The sequence below is a fragment of the Dromiciops gliroides genome, chromosome 3, assembly GCF_019393635.1.
Source record: "Dromiciops gliroides isolate mDroGli1 chromosome 3, mDroGli1.pri, whole genome shotgun sequence".
Lineage (NCBI taxonomy): Eukaryota > Metazoa > Chordata > Mammalia > Microbiotheria > Microbiotheriidae > Dromiciops > Dromiciops gliroides.
The window spans coordinates 492,347,614-492,371,624 of record NC_057863.1 but is presented as its reverse complement, the minus strand read 5'-3'; the positions used below and the strand labels follow the sequence as shown (position 1 = coordinate 492,371,624).

At 46.5% G+C, this 24,011-nt stretch overlaps 2 protein-coding genes across 3 annotated transcripts in view; one reads left to right on the top strand and one right to left on the bottom strand.

The window, feature by feature from the left end:
• Window positions 1–5,162, top strand: part of LOC122751458 (beta-galactosidase-1-like protein 2) — a 60,357-nt gene extending 55,195 nt beyond the window's left edge. Inside the window, exons 17-19 of the mRNA XM_043998519.1 lie at window positions 116–227; window positions 1,203–1,319; window positions 2,074–5,162. Coding sequence (XP_043854454.1) covers window positions 116–227; window positions 1,203–1,319; window positions 2,074–2,160 — 316 coding nt within the window. The 3' untranslated portion in view covers window positions 2,161–5,162. The remainder of the gene's footprint in view (window positions 1–115; window positions 228–1,202; window positions 1,320–2,073) is intronic.
• Window positions 5,163–6,533: 1,371 nt separating this feature from the next.
• Window positions 6,534–24,011, bottom strand: part of B3GAT1 (beta-1,3-glucuronyltransferase 1) — a 57,993-nt gene continuing 40,515 nt past the window's right edge. The window contains exons 2-7 of one of the 2 annotated variants that reach the window (XM_043992237.1): window positions 18,776–18,889; window positions 18,494–18,640; window positions 12,773–13,275; window positions 11,462–11,758; window positions 10,434–10,534; window positions 6,534–9,248 (exon numbers count right to left, since the gene is read on the bottom strand). In XM_043992237.1, the coding sequence (XP_043848172.1) occupies window positions 10,448–10,534; window positions 11,462–11,758; window positions 12,773–13,275; window positions 18,494–18,605 (999 nt within the window). In that variant the 5' untranslated portion in view covers window positions 18,606–18,640; window positions 18,776–18,889 and the 3' untranslated portion in view covers window positions 6,534–9,248; window positions 10,434–10,447. The remainder of the gene's footprint in view (window positions 9,249–10,433; window positions 10,535–11,461; window positions 11,759–12,772; window positions 13,276–18,493; window positions 18,641–18,775; window positions 18,890–24,011) is intronic. The other variant, XM_043992236.1, reaches the window with a different exon arrangement.

The following is a 24,011-nucleotide window of genomic DNA, read 5'->3' as shown; positions in this document are numbered from 1 at the left end:
CACTGACCTCCATTTATACATCTGTGTCATTTAGCTGGGATCCTAGAGAGGGGGAGGAATTTGCCCCTGAGACAAGTGATTCTCCCTTCCCTTCATGTTTGGGTTCCTTTCCCAGGCTCTCCTCCATCAAGTGGAGTCAGATCCCAGAGGAAGCCACAGGTCCAGCTTTCTTCCGGGGGACTCTTCACGTGGATTCTATAGTCCTGGACACCTTCCTGAAGCTTGAGGTGGGTGCGATGCTCTTCCCGTCGCGGCTGTCCTTCCCAATGGGGGCCTTTGCTCTTAGGGCCATTATCATGTGTACAACTCAGGGAGCCTGACCCTGAGAAGCCCCCAGCATGGCCTCCTTGGCAGGGCCTGGCCAAGTGCTGCAGAAGCTGGGATCTTAATCCATAGGTGTCTGATTTAAAACACATGTTTATAACTATTTCAGGGGTTATTAATATTGGTTTCCTTTGTGATCCTATGTGTTTTATTTTGATGCATTTAAAAACAATTCTGAGATGGGATCATCAGCTTCACCAGCCTGCCAAAGGGGTCTATGATAGAAGAAAGGTTAAGAACTTGCTTTAGAGTTGGGCTAAGAGACTGGGGACAGTCCAGCTCAGCAGTCGTGGCTGCCATAGCATTTGCTGCTGGAGCCACAACTGTCCTTGGTAGGGGCACAAGGGATTTGGTCTTTACCACCCTGGTGCTATCATCTGTGTCCTGGGTTCAGTTCCTGGGGGGTAGACTGAGTGGTACCAGCCCTGCATGGGGTGGGATGGTGGATCCACAGCTATAATGGAACCACAACAGGAGCCTAGTAAGGGCTTGCTCAGTTCAGTTCCCCTTTCTCTCTCTCTCTCTCTCTCTCTCTCTCTCTCTCTCTCTCTCTCTCTCTCTCTTTTGAGACTTGCCTAGGGTTACACAGCTAGTAAGTATCTGAGGCTGGATTTGAACTCAGGTCCTCCTAGCACCAGAGCTGGTGCTCTGTCCACTGCACCAGCTAGCTGCCCCAATTCATGCCTTTCTCTACTATCCTCAGGCCTGAGGACAGTAGAACAGAGCTCCCAAGGGACGTTCCATCCAGAACTCGGTCCTCCCATCTGCCAAGGCCTGGAGGACACTTGGGCCCTTGCAACTTTCCCCTTCTCTGCTACTTTGCTTCTTTGTCCTTTATAACCCTCATCGTGTGACCCCCTTTGACCCACTTCCTTCAGGGCTGGGTCAAGGGAGTGGTGTTCATCAATGGCCAAAACCTTGGGCGCTTTTGGAACATCGGTCCCCAGGAAACCCTCTACCTCCCAGGCCCCTGGCTGCACCCTGGAGACAACGAGGTGAGACCCCCACCAAGCTTCTCATCCCTTTGCCTCAACCCATCCCTGCCTTAGCTTCCCTGTAAGCCTAGAATAGCAGCCAGAGAGGGAGGGGAGCAGATCTGGGGAATCCTGCTACAGAAATCCAGCTCTGGTCTGGAAAATGCTATACCAGAAGGGATTAGGTGAAGTGGGCTGCCATCCCCAGCAGAGGTATATGGGGGAAGCAAATTTCCCTGCCTGAAAGACAACAATTACTGTTGGGTTTGAATGGGTAAAATCAGTTTGTTCTGGGCCTCTACAAATACTGATTTGATCACCCCCTCATCTCCCCATTAATCCTTAGCTATCCAAAAAAAAAAAAGAATATTACTAAGTACTGCAGACCTCCCCACCTCTAAAAGGCATGGGAGCTGCCTGGGACTGAGACCAAGGTTCATACTGGAACTTCTCCCTGCTTTCCACCCTCCCTCACGCCACCCTGTCCTCCCCATTGCTCCAGACTGATGAGTTTGGCCCCCTTGTTCTTACTTGCTTTTTCACTACCCCCGACCACTTCTCTCCATTGTAGCCCCGTCCTCGGGTTTATCCCTGAGCCCTGTCCAGTCTGATTAGGTCAGGGAAGGGAGAGGGGAAAGGTAGAAGCATACAAGTGTAAACTGAATGTGTACTATGTGTCAGGCACTGTGCGAAGCACTTTACAGATATTATCTCACATGAGACTAGGGCTGCATGTAGCTGGTGTCAGGCCCCAACCCCTTTCTTTCTTTGCCAGGTCATTGTGTTTGAGGAACAGAAGTCAGGCATGATCATCCAGAGCATGGACACACCCTACCTAGGCAGGAGCCACTACATTGACTGAGCAGCCTGGCTCCAGTTTATTTAGGAAATCCCTGGCTGAGGTAGGGAAGAAGGACGTAGAGACCCTCTTCTCTCCAGAGCCTCTGAAAGCCTTTTTGGACATCTCTCTACAGTGAGAAGATCTTCTTCAGTACCTGCTCTGGGGAGGAACCACTTTTATCCATCACCCCCTGGCCTCTGGCCCAGCTGAAAAGAATATAAAGGGAAGGGAGAATTGTCCTAACTGCCATTATAGACGTGAACCCTCTCTTGAGCTGTTTTTTTGTTTTTGTTTTTGTTTTTTTGCAGGGCAATGAGGGTTAAGTGACTTGCCTAGGGTCACACAGCTAGTAAGTGTGAAGTGTCTGAAGCTGGATTTGAACTCAGGTAGTCCTGAATCCAGGGCTGGTGCTTTATCCACTGCATCACCTAGCTGCCCCCATTGAGCTGTTTTTTTGATATGGGGGGGGGCGGCAATTTCAAGTTTGCCCTGCCAGATTGTAGGTGAAGAGTAGAAAATCTTACACCAGAGTGGAGCTGTAGAAACCCATCATTCGGAGTGAGCCGCCACGGGTTTCTATACTAGATACTTAGACCAGTAGGTGAGAAGACATTTAGCCAATTGAAGCCTCCATTCTCTGATTGATCCTTTGGGATGTAAACATCACTCCTCATTTTCACCCTAGTAACAGTTTAATTTGAACACTTCTAAAGGCCGAGGCTGCTGCCGTCCAGCAAGAAGCATTGTTTCTAGGTATTTCCCAGCTGGTGAAGAAGCCAGGTCGATACTAGTCACTGACAATTGGGGGTTGGGGAACAAAGTGGATCCAACTTTCTCTCTCCCTTCCACCATAACTGCCTGGAGCGCTGGTATATACAATACATAGCAGAGAAAGCTCTGATTGAAGGACATAAGACATTGTCTTCCCACCCCTCCCCACCACAAACCCCTAGGATAGGAGTGCAATGTGACAAATAGAGAGGTCAAAGTATGGGGTGGTCAGGGCAGGAGGGCTCACTCGATTGATGCAACCCCCATTTTTTTCACCAGATATATCTATTTTCAGTTTTATTTAAACAGTAAAGGAAGCACTTGTGGAAAGGAGAGGTAGGTGCCCTGAGGTACCACTCTTGTGCCTGCCAGCAGAGGTCTTCACCTTGAATCACTTAAGCACTCAGGGAATGTGGGACTGCTCCAGAGGGCCCTCTGCCAGATCCCTATTACCTCCCCTCCCACAAAACACCTTTCTTACTCTCCTCTTCTGTCTTCTCTTTCCAAGAGGAAGGCCTCGGGGGAAGAGGTGGGCTCTGGCCTTCTCTTTCCTTTGGGAATTGCTTCCTTTCCCCATAGTTGGGGTTTTGCTATTCTGGGAATGGTGCCCAATGGGTTGGTTCAGTTGTGTTCGAATTGCAGTAAAGACATTGCTTGTGGGGGCAGCTAGGTGGCACAGTGGATAGAGCACCGGCCCTGGATTTAGGAGGACCTGAGTTCAAATCCGACCTCAGACCCTTGACACTTACTAGCTGTGTGACCCTGGGCAAGTCACTTAACCCCAATTGCCTCCCCCCCCCAAAAAAAAGGACATTGCTTGCGGTTTCCCCCGAACTCCATTAGTAAGTGCTCGTTTGTTCCAGGAGACAAAACAGGGTTGGGGCAGGCCGAGGACCAATGAGATCTGCCTCTTGGATGATTTGGGGTGGAGGGGCATTAGTCTAGTCTTCAGGTTATTCAGAATCCTCACTTCTCTTAATCTGGATCCTTCATGCTCCATGCTTTTCTGGGGTCTACCCTGCTCAGTGGCAGCTCTCCCCACAATGAGGTGGGCAGGGGCACCGAGGAAGGGAGAGACAATCCCATCAATCTCCTTCCCAGGTAATGGAGGCTAATGTAGCCCACCATCACCCTGCTGTGTATCAGCCTAAGTGGCTAAGGTCTCTGACTTGGGCAAGATCCCTCCAAGCCTCGAGAAAAGCGGGAAGAACTTAGTCGGAAGGCCCTGAGTGATACCATGGGGTTAGTTTTGATAAGATTTATACCTGGAAAAAAAAGACCCGCAGCCCTAAGGCTCGGGGTGTGAACAGCTGGGGAGGCAGCTAAAAGATCTCTGGGAGGACTTATGCCTCAGAAGCTGAAGCCTTCAAACCAAGATGTTCATTTTGTTGGTTTTTAGACCAGTGACTTCACAGTTAAAGGGAAGCAGGGGGCCACTAATCCCGACATAAGGTTCCCTGCAGGGCACATATTGGCTTAGTTTTTAAGAGGTGATTTTATCTGTTTTATTGTATTTTTATTTATTTTGTTAAATATTTCCCAATTGCTTTTTAACCTGGTTCAGTCAACACAGGAATGTTGGACACTTCTGGTTTAGACTTAAGAAAGTGTTAATAATGGAGATAAATGGAGATAAACCAAAAAAGTGTGTCGTGTACTTTTTTTTCCTAGACATTTATTTCCCAGCACACCCCGGCCTAAGGGTGGGAATAAGGGCTTTGTGGATCCTGTCTTCCCACTCATGGCTCTTCTACCCTACCTCTTCTGCCCAGAAGTGGGGGTGAACAGCCATCTCTCAGTTCTATACCTTATGGATTATCAATGGTATGCATGCTTTTCCCTCTCAGGCTTCCTCCCCTGTTGTTACCTAAGGCAGATGAGACTCAGTATCAGCCAGAGGTAAGCATGATTATGAAAAGGATCCTGCTGCAGAAATTGCCTTGCACTGTGCAGCTCATGTGTCCAGCCTCGAGGGTGCTTGTGGGCACTCTTAGTGTCCAGGCAGCACATTGTTGAACCCTGTGTGAATGATTTGGGGGTGTGGATAATCAAGAGTTGACTGTGCTTGGAAGAACTGAGGAAGAAAGTGGTGCTAGGGGCAAGTAGTATGGGTTCTTGTTCAATCGTGTAACGATTGGAATGATGCCACCTGCTGGAGACTTACTGTAGAAGAGTTCTGCCCATGAAGCAAAGGTCTTTGAGGGCAAGACCAGGAGTCTTTTCTTTGGCGGCAGGAAGTGACGCGGGCTAGTGGGAGGAAGAAGGAAGAGACTGGCGCTCAGTCTCGCTGTCTTTTCCTTTGGACTCTGGTGGAGAGCGGAGCTAGAAATGTGCTCTCCCTTTAATAGATAGGAATCTAGGCCTTTTTCTCTCTCTTTACCAAATTCTTATTCTCCTTAATAAATGCTTAAAAGTCTAACTCTTGCTAAAGCTTATAATTTATTGGCGACCACTCATTAGATATTTTAGACAGTTTAGCTAGAATTTTAGCCCTAAACAATCGTTTGGGGTTTTCTTGGCAAAGATACAAGAGTGATTTGCCATTTCCTTCTCCAGCTTATTTTACAGATGAGGAAAGTGAGGCAAACAGGATTTAGTGAATTGCCCAGGGTCGTACAGTTAGTAGGTTTCTGAGGCCATATTTGAATTGAGGAAGAGGAATCTTCCTGACTCAAGGCCTGGCACTCTATCCACCATATCACCTATCTGTCCCTATAGTATGTATGGGTACACAGACCCTAACAGTGAGTCACCATGCCTGTCTACTGAAAGAGTACTGAACCTGACTTCAGCTGGTGCTGGGGAGGGCAAACTGACTGTTCTTGGTAGAAGAAGAACAAAATGGGTAATGAATAGAAGGAACCAGGTTGGGGGGGGGGGAGATGCCTGGTTTTATACAAGATATGTTCCTTAAATGTTACATAGAGATCATATCCTGTTGAGATTATGCCAGAAGATTTGGCTATTTAAAGAAATCCTATGGGGAATCCTTTTTTTTTGCAAAGCAGAAAACAACCCCTCTGGATTTCTCTTCAAACAATTTTCTAAGATGAATTTGCTTGCAGTCAAGTGCACCTGTATTTACCAGTTGATACTTTCCTTATTCACAAGCAGAAAACCGGGGTCTCCAAGTGTTCTTTTCACTGTCATTTCCATAAAGTGTAAAGAAGAGGTGGCAAGGTGGATAGAGTGGCTTTCAGTAAGACCCAAATTCAAATGTGCCTTCACTCACTTTCTAGCTGGATAACTCGGGTCAAGTCACTTCACTGCTGTCTGCCTCAGTTTCCTCATCTGTGAAATAGGTATGACAATAGCACCTGCCTCCTAGGATTGTTGTCAGAATCAAATGAAATCATTATAAAGTACTTAACACAGGGCCTGGCACACAGTAGGTGCTATATAAATGCTAGCTATGATAATAGTAATATGTTATTATTATTATAGCCTCAGGGAACTGCTGGATGATTTTGAAAGCCTCCAGGTCACGCGGAAGGAGATTGCTCTTCCATTCAGTCCGAAGCCCACTTCCCCAGTCAGCTCTCTGGGTTTTCCTCTTCAATTCTTAAGGCAAACACATTTCAATAAAACCAGCCGGGCTGAGGGGGGATTATGACTGTTAAAAACCATATTTGACTTTTAATTTTTAAAACAAATTAAATACAGTTCAATTGAAACTGAGAAGAGATGGTGCCTCTGAAGGAGGCACCACCCTCTAGCTCAGTCTGTGTTCCTGGGACCTCACAGTCCCACTGGCATCACTCCCCCTGGGGTGGGGGTCCCCAGGTGAGGGAAGGGACTGGGTTTGGAACAGAAGTTGACAACTGGGGACACGGTCCTTCTGGTCTACAACAAGCTCATTCCCAAGCAAAGATGAAAGCTGCAATCCACTGGGATTATGATTATAAATAAATAGACATGCAGCTAAAAGAGGACTTGGGGTGAGAATAACTAGACTAGCATCTGGAAATTTGGGTGTTATTTTTTTAAATGTTCCCCAACCCCCTTTTCTGTTTTCTTTTATTTTGCCTGAAAAGGAGGCCTGGGTTTCTGACCATGTAGGAGATCTGCGTTTGCTAAAACCAGCCCAAGCCCTGCCTCAATCAGGCTCCCAGGGCTGGTTCCCAGAAAGGGGCTGTTCCAGAAATGGTTGTCTCTTGTCCTACGCCAGGCCAAGGCTCGGGCAAATTGCAATTCAGCCTATCCCGAAGTTTCCTGTCTCTCTTACCCCATCTTTACCCAACAGGAGTTGCTTCCTAAAACAAAATAACAGCAACACCCCCCACACACACACACAAAAAAAATAAAAACAAACCAACCCTAAATTTAAAGAAAAAGTTAAATAAAAGCTGTTGGGAAAACCCCTGATTCATGCTTAGCTCAGTTCCAGTCTCCTGGTTTCCATCTGAGGTGACTTTATAAATATTGAGGGACATTAAAAGTACATCTCAAAATTGGCAGTCACCACTATTATTTAAAAATAATAGGATAACACTGCCAGGCTGTCCCTCTTCCAATACCCCTTCCAACCCAGGAGTAGGTTATGCATGCCCCTTGGTCCTCAAGAGACACCCTATGGGTTTAAATATGATGTTGGCTGTTAGGGGTTAAGAAAAGTTAGTTTCTTCTTGTAGGATCCCTTCTTTTTCCTTCATCAGGGAGGAAAATTGTGCTTCCAACTTTCGAGGGGGAGAGTGAAGGAGAGGGAAGAAGGGAATGGGAGACAGAAGTTGTGGATGAAAAATAGATGGACAGCCAGGAAGACAGGAAGGAAGAAGGTGCAGTTTGGGGCAGGGTCCTATCAGAGCAATCCAGTGGGAGATCCTTTATGTTCTCCAAACCGAAAACCACAAGCCCAAGGTATGGTAGTTAATGGAACTGGAGGGGGTGAAAAAGGAGGAGGGAGATTTTTTCCCCCTCTGGTGTGGAGAAGGAATGAGGGGGCCAGTGACTTTTGGAGATAGGGGAGCTTGATCTGGCTGCTCCTGGCTCAGTGAAAAGATAGATTTTTTCCTCTCCATTTTGTTTTTTAAAAAATAATTTCCAATCTATTCTATGTGCTCAGCTCCTCTCCCTGTTCAGCATCCAGGATTTCTCGGCTGCTTTCCTTCAGTCTCTGCTATTACTCAGAAGCCCAGAAAACCAAAGGGGCTGGTGACAGTCACAGAGCCACACCACATCATCACATTTTTGCCACCATCCCAAGTCCATCCCCTATACTCAACTAGAAGGAATCCCTATCTTGTACTTTGCCACTGCCTCCACCCACCCTTTCTTTTTCCCCACCTTTAGTCAGGTATTCCTAATGTACCCAGGCCTGAAGGTTGACTGATTCATCTCAAAGACTTAGAGGGAAAGGGATTCCACTCTCTGCTCTAGTCTGCAGTTTTGTTAAACCATCTCTACCCCTTCCCCTTCCCCCAGCCCTTTCCCCACCCTGGCTCCGGAGCAGGGCCTTGTTGTAACCCAAGTTCAGCATTTTGGAATAGGGCTACTGGATTTCTTCCTATTGCAAGAGAGGATGTCTCATTTGATGCTGGTTCTGAGAAGGGATAGAAGATGAGAAGCTAGTCCCATTGCAACCTGAGGTAGGCGCCTGTCAACAGGCTCAGGCCCCCATGCAGGGTTAGTCAGGTGCCAGGGTGAAACACAGCCATAAGTTCTGTAAACATGAACCAAAGAAAAGCCACCCAGGCCAGAGAGAGGTATGTCTGATTTTGGAGCAACTCGCAGGTACGGAGGCAAGGAGGGAAGCTGGGGGGAAGGAAGGGGCAGAGAGAGGAGAGATTTCACGCTTTCTCTTGGTCACTTCTGGGTTTTTGAAACGATCTGGTTGTCCTGTGTTGTGCAATGTGATAAATCCCAGCGGGAGGACAAGGACCCAGGGGAAAGGGAGCAATCTCTCCCCTTGGGTGCCTCCTATTGCCCCCTAGCTCTCATGCCGAGGGTCATTCAGTGCTCAGAGTCACAAGCCTGCTATTTCAGGATCTTTCCCTCTCCTGGGCCTGTGTGTTGGCTGGAAGATTCCTCTGGGGAGAAAAAACGCCAGGCATTGGGCCGTCTCTCCAGGGCTCTCGAGTGGCATCAGCTTGACTCCCCAACTCCCAGGATCTCCCACTCAGTCTCTTGGTCATCTTGGGCAGAAGAGAATGACAGGCCTGGGATTTCTGTGCTTTCGATGATTTTTCTTTCTTCCTCATGTCCCACCAGGCTTTCTTGGTAGCCTCCAGGATGGAAGGACAGGTGACAGGGATTGCTCAGGAGTCTGCCTTGAGGGCCTCCACAGCCAGCGGGGAGAGAGGCTCTGAGGCCAATAGCAGGGTCTGCGAGAGGGGGGTCTCCTGCAGATTGGAGAGAAGGAAATAACTAGGGGGGGTCTGAGTCTCCAAATAGGGATGCTTAGCACCCGTTCCCCTCAAAGCCCAGCTTCCTTGATTCTCTGAAGTGCTGCAGTGGGAAAGGCACCACATCCTCAAAGAGGAAGCTATTTTGTAGCTGATGTCAAGGCACTGTATTAGCTAATAGCAATGATGATAGCTAGCATTTATAAGGTTTGCAAAGCGCTTAATATTATCCTATTCAGTCCGCACAACCACCATGGCAGGTAGGGGCTATTATTATCCTTGTTTTACAGATGAGGAAACTGAGAGAAAGCACTTAAGTGACATGCCTCATGTCACAGAACTGCTAAATGTCCGAGGCAAAATTTGAACTCGGGTCTTTTCATCTAGCACTCTGAATTGATTGTTGATTTCTCAGATTCAGGGGCAGAATCTGCTAAGGGACAGCTGGGCTTTTCCAGTAATGTGAGGAAGAGAGGAAAGGAGAAGAGACAGAAGGGACTTCCTCAAACATGGGGCTAGAAAAAGGAGCCTCTGGTCTAGTTCTGAGCATGTATCTCATCTCTGGGCTGCATTTCTGCCTGTCTAGTAGAGGGTAAATTTGAAGTGAGAGAAGAAGGCAGAGAAAACCAAGGGAAAGTGACAATCTGGGAAAATATAATCAGAGGCTGAGGGGCTGGACTTCAGGACCCTGGAAATCCCTGGGGTTACTGAGGATACTTTTTTTTTTTTTTGGCGGGGCAATGAGGGTTAAGTGACTTGCCCAGGGTCACACAGCTAGTTAACTGTCAAGTGTCAGAGGCCGGATTTGAACTCAGGTTCTCCTGTATCCAGGGCCAGTGCTTTATCCACTACGCCACCTAGCTGCCCCAACTGAGGAGACTTTTTAAGGGTTACCTGAAGGGTGCGGAGAAGAGGTACGTGCTTAGAAGCTGACCTCAGAAAGACTAGGTTGTACAAGGAAAGTGGTGACTGCATTTTTTTTCACAGGGTTCAGAACCTGATCGGGTGGGTGAACTATTTTGCTAAATCCTATCCCTCCTGACTAGCCTTTCCCCCTAATTCTCCACCTCACCTCCAGCACAACAGAGAAAGCAGTCTCTTGAGATTCCTGTACCTCGTCCAACCCCACGTCAATTGAACTCCAATTCCGTGCCCCTCCATCTCCACTCTGTTCCGCCATACCTGGGTCCCCTGTGTCAGATCTCCACATTGGGGTCAGTGAAGCCTTTTCTCCCCTCGTTCACCAGCACTGGCTTCTCTGTTCGTGTGTGCCAGACGAGGATCTATTCCGAGAGATGCCAGGAGTCAGAGACGGGCCCAAACATCCCCACTCACTTTCTTCCTCATCCCATACCTCCTGCTATCCCCTTTCCTCTCCCACGCACTACTCATTTCTTCTTGTGCTATTCTCTCTGCTCCTTGATCTTCCTTTTCCTCCCCTCTTTTTCTGACATGTTTCTCAGGCCCCCCCACCCCCACCCTTACTTCCTTGGTTCTTCTTTGTTGACATGTTTTCTTATAATATGAGACGGACCTATTGACTTTCTGTTCAGAGCCTCAGAAACAACAAAGCTAAAGGAACCTCCAAGCTCCCTTGTGTCACAACCCCGCCCCACCTCCACCCCCCATTCCCCTTGGGATCTAGCTGGGGCATTTTCCAAATCCAATTCCCAGGAGTTGAAAGTTTTAGGGAAGGAAAATTCTGTAGGTTTCCCAGTCTCAGACATGCCCACCCCAATTGGAGCAGCAGAAATTAATAGTGGCAAGTATGGAAAGACTGGAGCGCTTCATATCTTGAGGTGTAGGTGAATTTCCTGCGTGGGTCTCCCTAGATTTTCCTTATTTCTTAACCTGAATAGGGAGGTTTGGTTGTAAGTCATGGACCAGCACCAGCAACTAGAGCAGTAATGCTCTAGGATTATGTATCTAGAACCTAAAGGGACTTTAGAAGTCATCAAATCCTCCCTTAACTGAGACTAGTGACTGGCCCTGGGTCATACATCTAGTAAGTGGCAGAAGCAGGATTAAAACTCAGGTCTTCCTGAGTCCAGGTCCAGTGCTCAATTCACTCCACCACCCTTCCTCTCAGGAAAGAAAGAATTCTAGACTGGAGCCACTTTATAAGACTAGGCTTTTCTTTTGACTGCAGTCAAGCTTTTAAAAATACTTGGATATCTCCATGATGCCTTGAGTTTCCAAAGCTGCCCTACCTTGGTGCAGTTGGCAGCCTTGGGCTCCAGGTCATTGAGGGTGACAAGCTCACGGAGAAGGCTGCTCTCTTGGTAGCCACCCTTGACCCCTCGAAGCTTGAAGTAGGCTTGATTCCGTTGCAGGATGAGCCGGAGGTTGACTGCGAAGCCAGCCATGTCAATGGCAAATGGCCGGTGGGGGTCAAAAACTGTCTTCCAGCCAATCACTTTCCCTGCCCCATTCACCCGAGGTGATTCATACCGGAGACCTCCCACGAAAGCCACCGGCCACACCGACACCTTTCTTGTGCTGCGCATCTACAAGTGGGGGGATGATGGAAGGAGGTGGGGATGGGGTGGGGGATAGAGAGGACACCTGAGTTCTCTCCCCTGGCTGCTTTCCCAGTCCCAGGTTAGGTGGGAACCAAAGTTTGTTCATAGGGCCAAGGAACTTTCAATGTCCTTAAAGGTGGGTCTAGTCTCCTGCCTCCAATCGCTACTCTACCAGCCAGCTGGACAGCTGTAGAGGGGTTTGACCTCCTAGCTCTCCCATTAGGCAACATAACAGAGTGCTGTACTTGGGAGTCAGGAAGACTAGAGTGCTAATTCTGCCATAGAAATTTACTGTTACTCTGGACAAATCACTTAACCAGAGCCTCAGTTTTCTTATTTGCAAAATGAGGAAGTTGTACTCAACGGCCTTTAAAATCCTTTCCAGCTCTAAATCTATGATCCTATGAGCAAGAACCCTTTTACTCCCTCCCTTCCTTGCTTTAGGGATCTCTGGGTCCTCTCTCAAAGGAGTGGAGTACAGGGGTGGCAGTGTCTCTTGCAGAGACAGCACTGGCTTTCTCAGTTCCTGGGGAGTGTGCTTAGTGTTCCAACTAAGAATTCTGGTAAACGCCCCAGATTCTAGTTCAAAGGCCAGACTCTAAACATCTCTGAGGTCACGGGCAGGGGAGGGGGCGGCTGATGCGCTAATTTTCTTCCCTGTAACATTAGATTGTTGTGAAAGATTCTTCCCTCTCCCACATTGTTCTTTTGTATGTTGGCATCCCACGGAACCCTACCTCATTCCTCACAGCCAGAAAGCAAGCCTCTCTACCGTCCTGCCTCCTCGGACCCGGTGCCATGGCCACTCATTCCCTTCTCCCCTCTATCCACCGACCCCATAGTCAGTCTTCTGTGGCCCCTAACCCTCATGCACGTCTTTTCCTCCAATTCCAGGGTTCTCTGCAACCCTAGCAGCCCCACCCTCCCACCTTCCTTTCCCGCCTTGCTCTCCCCTCCCCCCCCCCCAGAGGAGCCACGCCAGGTGGGCGACTGTCCCACCTCCTCAAAGACTTCCAGGCTGTAGGTGTTGTCGTCATCAGCAAAGTAGACCACGCCGGGCTGGCTGGCGTTGCGGGGGAAGGTCTCCCGGAGCCAGCGCAGGGCGAGGTTGCGCTGCATGGTGCCCCGTGGGATGCGGGGGTCCCTGGTGTCCCCCCGCAGTTTGTAGTTCCGCGGCGTCTCCACGTGGAGGTGTGTGTAGTTGAGGCCGGTGTCCCGGAGGAGGCGGGCGGTCAGGGGCGTCCGGCGCGGGGCGTCCTCCACCACCAGCCAGTGGAGGTTTTGTACATGGAGCAACGTGTTGGCCAGCCGGGTCAGCTCGGCCTTCTGCACAGGGCGGCTGTAGGTGGGCGTGACCACGTGGATAGTGGGCAGCGTGTCTGACCAGGGCGGGGGACGCGTGTACACGTATTCCGTCCTCACCACCTCCACGATGTCCCGGTCAGACATGCAATACTCCCTGGAGTCCACGCTGGGGTCCCGCCTTGAGTCACTCCCATCATCTGGGAAAGGGACAAGGGAGGGGTTATGGAGACAGCAGGTTGTAGGGGAAGGAACACTGGGGGCAGGCAATCCAGAGACTTTGGGATGTAGATACTCCCTTATCCCATTATCAAAGGTTCGGTTGCCTTTGTATCTCCAGTATGGAACTCTGCAGACACTTAATACATACATTACCGCAAAACAACCCCGTGAGAAGGACGCTAGTATTATTATCCCCATTTTACAGATGAAGAAATCGAGGTTCAAAGAGGTTAAGAGCTGGTGAATATCAGAGGCCGCATCTGAACCTGAGAATTCTTGACTCCGTGTCCAACAGGTTAGTACAAACTACCCACCTGTTGCAAGAATTCTTTCTACATAATCCCTGACATATGCAGTAGCAAGCTCTGTTTATTCCTAGTGATGGTAGGTGAGTTCCTTACCTTGTTGGACAGCTCTGCTTATAAACCACTTGTGCCTTATACTGATCAGTCTTGCCCTCTGGAACAGTACAGAATATGTTTATTTAATCCTTCCCTATGAAAGCCCTCTGAGATGTCTTTCCTGCTTTTCATTCTGCTTGTTCTCACATAACCATAGTCTGATCATGACACAATGAGCTGATGATAGCTGGAATTTACACAGAGCTTGAAGATTTTCAAAGCACTTTACAAATATTATCTGGTCTTATCCTCACATTATCCCTGTTTTATAGATGAGGAAACTGAGACAGATAGAGGGAAAGTGACTTGCCCAGGATCACACTACCAGTAGGTGTCTGAGGCTGGATTTGAATTCTGCCTTTTCCTAATTCCAGGTCCAGCCCCCTATCCACTGCACCAAATTCTGAATGACAAATGATATATGTGGAAGGCAAGATGTAAACTTTGGCATATCAGCTATTAATAAACCGGCTCATTATACCATTGTGCAATCTATATCTCGACCAAAAGGACAGATAACACGCAAGGCATTTGTCAAATGCCTTGTTAAATTCCAGCTACATTAGGATTTATTGCTTTCTCCTAGTAACCCTGCTGAAAAAGGAAATAAGGTTAGTTAACTTCTTAGTGAATTGATGCTGAGATTTTTAGTCTTTGCTTTCTTTTTTAAATGTTCAAAATCTGATCAGAGGTTAAATAACTTGTTCAGAGTTGAACTTTTAAGGCCCAGAAAGGCTAAATGATGTGCCCCAGGTCACTCAGGTAATGAATGGCAGGGTCAGGATTTGAATTCGGATTCTGTGACTCTTTCCACTGTACCTCACTACCCTGCAATGGGGCAAAGAGAAGGGAGGAGAATACTTTGTACTCTGGGGTACTTAGAAAGCAAAGAGCTCCCTTTATGAACCATCATGGTTATCAAGAACAAGTCATGCCTGACTAGCCTGATTTGATATGGCAGGTTGGTAGCCCAGAGGAGCCTAGAGTCAGGAGGATCTGGGTTCAAATCTGGCCTCAGACACTTGCTAGCTGTGTGATCCTGAGCCAGTCATTTAATAGCTATCTGCCTCACTTTCCTCAACTGTAAAATGAGATTCATAATGGTACCTACCTCCCAGGGCTGTAAGAATCAAATGAGATAATGCAGTGTCTGGCACATAGTAGGTGCTTAATAAATGTTTGTTTCCTTCTCTCCTCCCCCCACCATTGCCTTTGAAAAGATAGGTGAATACTGTAGACATACACATAGGATCATATATTTAGAACTGGAACCCCTGAAGTGTCTTCTAGTCCAACACCTGCATTCTTACAAATGAAAAAGTTGAGGTTTAGGGACTTGTCAGTCACAAGGCAGTAAATAGCAAGGCTGGTATTCCAACATGGGTCCTTTGGCTCCAAATCCATCTTTCCACTGGACCATGCTCTCTATAGTATACTGGATTTCGAGGTAGGCATCTGACAAAGTCAGAAAGTCCTTGTGAGCAAGAATATGTGAAGTGGATGGGAACTTTAGAGGGAAGTCAGAGCTTCAATGACTAGCTGCAAACTGGGTGATTAATGCCTCTCTTCCCCTCCTCCCAAGAGGTCTTTAATGGAGTGCCACTGGTCTCTGCCTTTAGCCATGTTCTGTTCAACATTTTTAACAAGAATTAGGATGAAAGCATAGGTCTAATTCACCTCAGATGTATGAATAACCAATTAATGGATCAATCAACAAGCATGTATTAAACTATGTTCCAGACACTATGTTAGAATCTGGGGTCAACAATTCAATTATGAGACAGTCTTTGTCCTAGCTGACACATTGAGTAGTGGATTGGAATCCAAACATATGTCTACAGGCTACCATGGTGGGCAGAAGCTAAAACTTAGGAATTATATAAGCAAAAGTATATATTTCATTTGGATTCAAAAAACTACTTCACAAATACAGGATGGGATAGGGAGGGCATGACTAGGAAGCACTTCATGTGAGAAGTACAGGGCTTTTATTGGATTGCTGACTGTGTATGAGTCAGCAGTTTAATGTGGCGGACGAAAAGCTAATTCAATTTTAAACTGCTTTATTAATATAAGTATGGTGCCCTGAACAAAGGAGACAATAAGATTCTGCCCTAGTTAGACTGCATCTGGCATTGTGTATAGTAGGGGGCACCATGTTTTAGATTGACTGGAGCATGAAAAGGGTTAGCCACATGGTGAAGGAACTAGAAACCTTATTCCACATTGAGATTCGGTGAATGATTTGGGTGTTTTTATTATTGAAAAGAAAAGAGTGAAGGGGAAACCTGAGAGCCATCTTCAAATATTTGAAGGGTAATCGTACGGAAGGTTTACACTTGTTCTTCTAATTCTGAGAAGACAGAACCAGGAGCCATGGGGAGAGAGTTTTACAGAAAAAATGCATTTGGGTTCAAAATCAGGAAAACTTCCCATCACTTAGAGCTATGGACAAGTGGAATGGTCAATCTCAGGGAAAGTAGTGAGTTCCTCATTACTGGAGGTATCCAAGCAGAGGTTGGATGACTTTACTGTTACAGGAGTTATAGTGGGGAATCGTGATTTGAATATAGGTTGGACTAAGTGACCTCTCAGGTGTTCTCTAGCTCTGTCTCTGAGTTTCCAGATCACTACATATGTATTATGGGAAGGAAGAGGGAAATAGGGTGCTACAAGCACATGTGGAAAGATTGCTTTAGAATGCCCAATGGATAAAATAAAAGCATTCCAAAATATCCTCATTCCCGGGGGTGATGAACTAAGTATCAAGGCTTGGGGTTCAGTAGAATTTGTCTTCCCTAGACAACTAGCGCATTTTACCTGACTCCCTTCTTTCAGTTAATGGCTCTATCCTTCTCTTGGTAACCCTGTTTAACACTCTAAAGAATACTTATTAGTGCACATCTTACATCCCCAACTAGAATTGTAAGTTCCTTCAGGGCAGAGATAGTGTCTTCTTTGCTTTTGTAGCCCAAGCTCCTCAGCATAGTGCTAATGTAATGAAGGGATTGTCCTTTGTAAAATCTGAAGGTGAAAGGAGTCTCGAATGGAATTATTCTATTCTTAGGGTAATGTGAAATTTAGGTGGATTGCCATATTCTCTATCTCCTCCCTCCTTTTTTGGAGGAAGTGAAAAGATATCTAATGAGCTAAATGATACTAAGCTGTGGGTGTGTTACCCAAAGCTGCCAACAATCTTCTTAACTGGCTGAGAGTGAATTTGGGATTGTGAACTGATGAATCTGGGTGGTTAAGAGTGCTCAGCTGGGTCAGTCTCTGATAAGCAAGATTGTTCTGGGGCATGGATTGTCATCACCTTTTGGGGGGTAAGAAGGAAGATGGACTCATGTTGTAGGTTCAAGGCCTACAGTGATCATGGGGCTGGACAGTGGTTACTTGGGCTATATAGCATTAACATGCATTTCTTTCTTTTCTGTTTTTGTTTTTGCAGGGCAACGAAGGTTAAGTGACTTGCCCGGGATCACACAGCTGATAAGTGCCAAGTGTCTGAGGCCAGATTTGAATTGAGGTCCTCCTGAATCCAGGGTCAGTGCTTTATCCACTGAGCCACCTAGCTGCCCCCAACATGAATTTCTAATGACCTTATTCTGGTGAATTATTTCTGAATTGATGGTTTCTTTTTCCTTGTAAATCAATATCTTTGCTTTGATACCAAGAGAGTAAAGGCAGTGTGCCATAGAGAGTAGAACACTGGATTTGAAACCAAGAAGTCCTGGCTTCAAATCTTGCCTCTGATGCTTATTTGCAGCATGATTTTGGGCAAGTCACTTAACCTCTGTGTGTCTCAGACAACCCCCTAGGATTTATGTACTAAGTCCTAGATAGGTAGTGGTTAGCATTGCTGGAAGGAGTTCATACACTGGGAACTCCTTAATTTGTTGAAATCATGGGTCATATAATCCAACTCCCTCGTTTCACAATTTAGAAAGCTGGGACCCAGAGAAGTTCACTGACCTATTTAAAGTCACACAGTTAGTGGCAGATCTGAGATTTAAATCCAGCGTGACTCCAAACCCAGTATTCTTTTTATTATACCATGCTTCTTTAGGTCATTTGGCAAAGTGCAAGATGTGGTATAGGAACGAAGGAGATGGTGCTAGAATTGAATTTCCAGTTATGGTGGCAGTAAGAGAAGAGCAGCATGTTGGGTATGACTGAATTTAGGGAATTAAACAGCCTCAGGAGCAGGGAAGGTTAGAGGGAATGGTATCTTGAGCCAGAGGTTAGACACTATTGAGGTTTAAAAATTAGTGAGGGAGAAAACCCTTGGGGCTGAAGACATGGGTACCCTGGATGAATACCAAGGAGGAGCTGATGCTCTGATGTCAGCTCATGCTGACAGGGGTCAGTAAAGCCTGAGGTCCAGGGAAGGATCCTTCACAGCTATGCACAGAGCAATCATTCAATAAGTGTTTTTTAATTAAATTAAATGGCAAAGCTAAGGACCTCCAAGGGGGTAGTCATGGCCCCATTTGAAACCAGAGAGAGCTGGAGAGGTTGGAGTAACTTATCTTTAGTAAAGGATGTGGCATTTGGCTGCCTGAGTGGACAGGTGGGAGAAGGGCAGATTGAAGGGTTAGAGTTGGGAATGAGTCTGAGGAGAGAAGTTGGAAGAGGAAGGCCAGGGAGAAGATGAAGGGTAACAAAGGCTAGGAATGGGGGTATGTTGTAGGAGTGGAGGAGAAGGTTGTGTGAATAGAGGGTGGCACACGCGCACTTATATACACATATACATACATACACATATATCCAGGGATGGAGTAGCTTCACTCACCCTTGTGCACAGCAAGCAACGGAGCAATGGTGCTCTGATGCCAAACGGTGATGAGCAGTGTCCAGGGCAGCACAATGAGTACGATAGCAAGGATGTCCCGTCTCTTCGGCATCTCCAAGGCTGACTGGACCCACAGCTCCTCATTACCTGGATGGTGGCAAGTCCGGCAGTGGGGAATTGGTAGGAGCAGAGAGCAGAGAGGGAAGAAGAAACATGAATGGGCCATGGAGCCCCAGGACGGAGAGAGACAGAGAAGGGGAAATGTCGGTTTATAGGTCTTACCAGCTCTTACAACCCACCCATTGCAGAAGCAGGTTTAGGAAGTCTGGTCAGGCCGGAGTCCAGGGAGAGGGCAGCTGTCCAGGGCTGAGCTCAGGGCCCCAGGGGGATGGAGGCCTGCAATACAAAGCAAAGGGTCATAGCCAGAGAGATGTTGAGAAGTAGAGGCCCAGAAAGGAGTGGATACACAGAAAGTTGATAACACCAGACTGAAAAGTCTCCGATTGTAGATTTTTTTTGAATAGAATTTTATTTTCCAAAATATATGTAAAAACAAAATTTTAACATCAGTTTTTTTTTTTAAACTTTGTGTTCCAATTTCTCTTCCCCCCTCCATTCCCATCCCCCACCCACAGGAACTTAAGCAATTCAAAATAAGTAGATTTAAGACACCGCAGGGTCCGGAAAGCCTTGTTTCCAAGAAGAGCTCTTGTGGGAGAATGAGGTAGGCCTGGAAAAGATTGTCAGGGCAGGCTCTCTGCTGTCTTCAAATGTATTGAAATACTTACCTCCAAACATCTAAGCCAAAGTGAGAAATTAACAATCTATTGTCCTGAGCAAAGGCCTACACCAGTCCATAACACCAGGTCTGTTCTTGCCAGAAAAGACACAGGAGGCACGAAAATTCAGGAAGTCACAACAGCAGTGTGGAAACACCTAGGATATCCTCTTCTTTGTGATCCTTCCCATTCAATTCAATTGAATGTAACATTTGTTAAGTCATCAATATATGTACAGGCCATGGTGCTTGAGGATGCATGGTTCTTACCCTCAAGGAGCTTCCATTCGAATAGGGAAGGTGAGACTCATATACAAATAGCTATAATACAAATTAGGGTATGTACAAATAAATACTGTGGGAGTACAGAGGGAGGAAGGAGAGATGATTGCTGGCAGGGAGGGACCAAGGAAGGCTTCATGGAGGAAGTGACAGCAGAAAAGCAAATATATTTTATAAACTTATGGCGTACGGGGCACTGGGACAAGCTGAGAATAAAAATTGGTGTAAAACACAGTCCCTCATCTTGAGAGGCTTAGTCTAGATGACAGAACACCTAGAGAAGGTGCAGATTATTGAGAGCTGTTCAGCAGTTTGTCTGCAATGCCGAAGAAGCTTACCTTTTCATTCCCTTCTTATACCCTGGCCTTGAAGGGCAGGATGGATAGGGTGGATGCTCCAACTTTGAAGGAGAAGGACAGAACCCTATGCACCGAATCTCAGAGGCCTAAGGAAGGACATCAGAGGCCAGGTACTCTAACTCCTACCTGAATTAGAAGCCTCTCTACAGGATCCTTGGCCATGATCATCTGGTTTCTACTTGAAGTGAGGGGAAACCTTCCTGAGACAATATATTCCACTTTTGAGTAATTCTAATTATAAGTCATTTTTTTCTTCTTCTTTTTAGATTAAGCCTTTTGGTTGTGGCAACTTCAGCCACTGTTCCGAGTTCAGCCCTCTGAGGCTGACATGATAACAAACAACAGCATAGCAAATCCAAACCCAGGCCCACATAATAGTCCTAATTCTGGAAGATGACTATGGTGTCCCCCACCTCCACCCCCATTTCAATTAATCAAATATTTATTAAGTGCCTGCTATATATAAGGCAGAGGTGGTCTGGCATAATCGATAGGTTATGCAATTATAGTTACTTATTAAGCATAGGCAGCAGAAAAGGATTCCCAGAGATGAGGTCAACATCAACTTAGGCATATTCCAAAGACTCTCAGGAGGCTACATCCTGGCTCTTGAACTAGTTGGTTAATCTTAGACAACTCTCCAAGACCAGAAGTTGCAGATCCGTTGCTGATCTTCATTAATAGAGAGAATTTCTTCAATGGTCAGTTCCTTACCCCTAATGATATCACAGGTTAGGTGATCCTTCAAATGGACAAGGCACTGTATTAGGCCCTGGGGTTACAAAGACTAGGCAGAAACAGTTCCTGGCCTCAGGGACCTTACATTCTACTTGGGGATACAATATACAATTGTTGTTGTTCAGTTGCTTCAGTTGTGTCCAACTCTTTGTGACCTCATTTGGGGTTTTCTTGGCAAAGATATTGCAGTGATTTGCCATTTCCTTCTCTTTTATTGATGAGGAAACTGAAGCAAACAGGGTTAAGCGACTTGCCTAGATCACACAGCTAGCAAGTGTCTGAGGCTGGATTTGAACTCGGGAAGATAAGTGTCCTTGACTCCAGGCCCAGCACTCCATCCACTGCATCACTTGGCTGTCCCCTCCCCCTAACATATAAACATATAAGTCAATACAGAGTGCTAAGGGGCATCATGGTAGAGTCAGCACAAAGCTAGCCAGAGAGTCGGGAAGCAAGGTTCATATCCTATGACTGACACAAACTAAATGTAGGACCATGGATGACTCCATTAGACTGGGAACTCCTTGAGAGCAGAGATTCATCTTTTGCTTTTCTTTGAATCCCTAGCACTTAGCACTGTGCCTGGCACATGGTAGGTACTGAATATATGCTTATTGACTGAAGTCACTCATTGAAATGCTCAGTACCCCCAAATAACCCTTTGAAACTAAAAAGCTGCTGGGGAGTTGCTGAGTAGAGGGATTTCCTGAAGCCTTTCTTCCTTTCCTTCTTTTCTCCTTTCCTCCTCCCTCTCTTCCCCTTCCCCTTCCCCTTCCCCTCCTTCCCTCCCTCCCTCCCTCCCTCCCTCCCTCCCTTCCTTCCTTCCTTCCTTCCTTCCTTCCTTCCTTCCTTCCTTCCTTCCTTCCTTCCTTCCTTCCTTCCTTCCTTCCTTCCTTCCTTCTTTCCTCCCTTCCTCCCTCCCTTCCCTGAGATTCCACTCAGAGCATTTAAGGCAGCCTAGTCCCAGATTTATAAAGGGCCTCTGAGTACAGAGCTCAGTGACAGGAATGGAAGGAACTGAGGAACTGAGTTACCCTTCTGGTTCAGGCTCCCAGAGGCATTAGCTGGTGAGGAACTTTATTTGAGCTTTATGAACCCAAGAGAATCAGGGCGAATTCTCAGTGTCTGATCTTTAGGCAGCTTTGGGTCCTAATTTCAGTTCTCATCATTCTTGTCCTGTCCCTTACAATCCCTTTGTTCTCCCTATTCATTCCCCTCCCAAGCAATATTAATGCCAACTCTCATCCAAACTTTGTGTTGACTTTCCTCTACCCTGCCTCCAACCTAGCCTAGGAAATGATTAAATCTCATGGTGAGCAGGGGTTGTTATTGTATTTTGGGTTCCTGGCACACAGTAGGTGCTTAATAAATACTGGCTGATTGATTTTTGTGAACTTAGTAACTGCTATCAACTTTAGGAAGGAAGGGTGGAAAAGGGAAGAGACCAGAACAAGAGGGGAGAGGTTGACAAAAGAACTACTGGCTTCTGGACTGTATTCTAAAAGTTTTGTCAGTTATGGGTAGCAGAAAACCTAGGGACATATGGATGACCACCACATCAGAGACCACCACTGGGGCTCTTCTAGCACCAATAACCAACAACAAACATTTTCTCAGTAGCCTAAACATGAGGCTAGTAAACTACACCATCTGTCATTTGTTTGTTGATTTATTTATCTAATTCACTTTTTTGTTTTGTATTGTTTTGTGAGGCAATGAGGGTTAAGTGACTTGCCCAAGGTCACACAGCTAGTAAGTGTCAAGTGTCTGAGGCCGGATTTGAATTCAGGTCTTCTTGAATCCAGGACTGGTGCTTTATCCACTGCACCATCTAGCTGCCCCCTATTTAATTCATTTTTAAAGGGAAGAAGCACCTTTGTCCTGAGCCCTTAGAACCCTGCAATCTAGTCCTAAACCCCATACCACCCTCCAAGCCAGGTCCACACCCTGATCCTGCAGAACCTCTAGATACTACATCAGTACCTGGAGGTTCAAAGATCACTGTTGTATGAGCATTTAAGAGCCAAAATCTATTGACTTCCAGACCTCACCCTGGAAGCCCTTTAAGAACCTGGTCGAGTGGAAGGAGTGCCAGATTTAGAATCAGAGTAACTGTCCCAAATCTCAACTCTGCCTCTTACTATCTGGATGACCTTATATGAATCACATCATTTGTCAGGATCTCAGTTTCCTTCATTGAGAAATGGGGGATTAGATCACTTCGGAAATCCTTCTAGCTCTATGTCTGAGAGACTATGATCCCTTCTCAAAACCCAGAACAAATCCAGGACCTGGTTGCTTCTGTGTGTAGATTGGGGAGGTAGAAGAGAAGCAGCATAAGTATTAAAAGGCCAGCAGGCACAGGGAGGGGGTGAGGAGAAGCAGGGGGTACAACAAGGTCACAGAGAGATGATTCACATCCAATCTGTTCTTTTTGGCCAAAGCAACTTATAAAAGGAAGTGGAGAAAGAGAATAGTTCTAAAAATAAACTTAGCAATAAACCCAGTTGTGTATTAATTACTTTGGAAGCCATTACTGCTTGAAAATCCCATAACTTTAATGGAGGCTATTATAAGTAGAGGAGCAAATTCGTGGAGCTAATTACCAGGCTGTTATTAAGCTGAACGAAAGAGCTACCTTGCCTGTCAGGCAGGCAGGGCCAGCAAGGAACAGAGCCCTGGTAAAGCACTTTCTGAGCCCCTGATGTTGTTGCTGTTGTTGCTGCTGTTCTTCAATACTTTCTGTTGTACCTGACTCTTTGTGATCCCATTTGGGATTTTCTTGGTGAAGATACTGGAGTGGTTTGCCATTTCCTTCTCCAGCTCATTTTATGGATGAAGAAACTGAGGCAAACAGAGTTAAGTGACTTGTCCAGGATCACACAGCTAGTAGGTATCTGAGGCCAGATTTGATTTTGAGAAGATGAATCTTCCTGACATCAGGACTGGAGCTCTATACATTGTGCTCTCTAGCTGCTCTAGAGCCCCTAATGTCCCTCCTCACGTGTTCTGCAGCACTGGGAGCTGGGGAGGGGTCACAGGGTTCAGGTAAAGAATGGTGTGACCACTCTGTTCTAAGACTTGGGTTTGTCAGTCAGTCAGCAAGCATTTATTAAGTGCCTACTATGTGCCAGACATTGTGCTTAGCATTGGGAGTGCAAAGAAAGGTAAAAAGTCCCTGCACTCAAGGAGCTTACAGTCTAATGGGGAAAGCAACGTGCTAACATCTGTGTATGAACATGATAAATACAAGATAATTGAAGGCAATTAACAGAGGGAAGGCACCAGCATTAAGGAGGATTCGGAAAGGCTTCTTACAGGAGGGAGGATTTTAGATAAGACTTGAAAGAAGTCAGAGAAG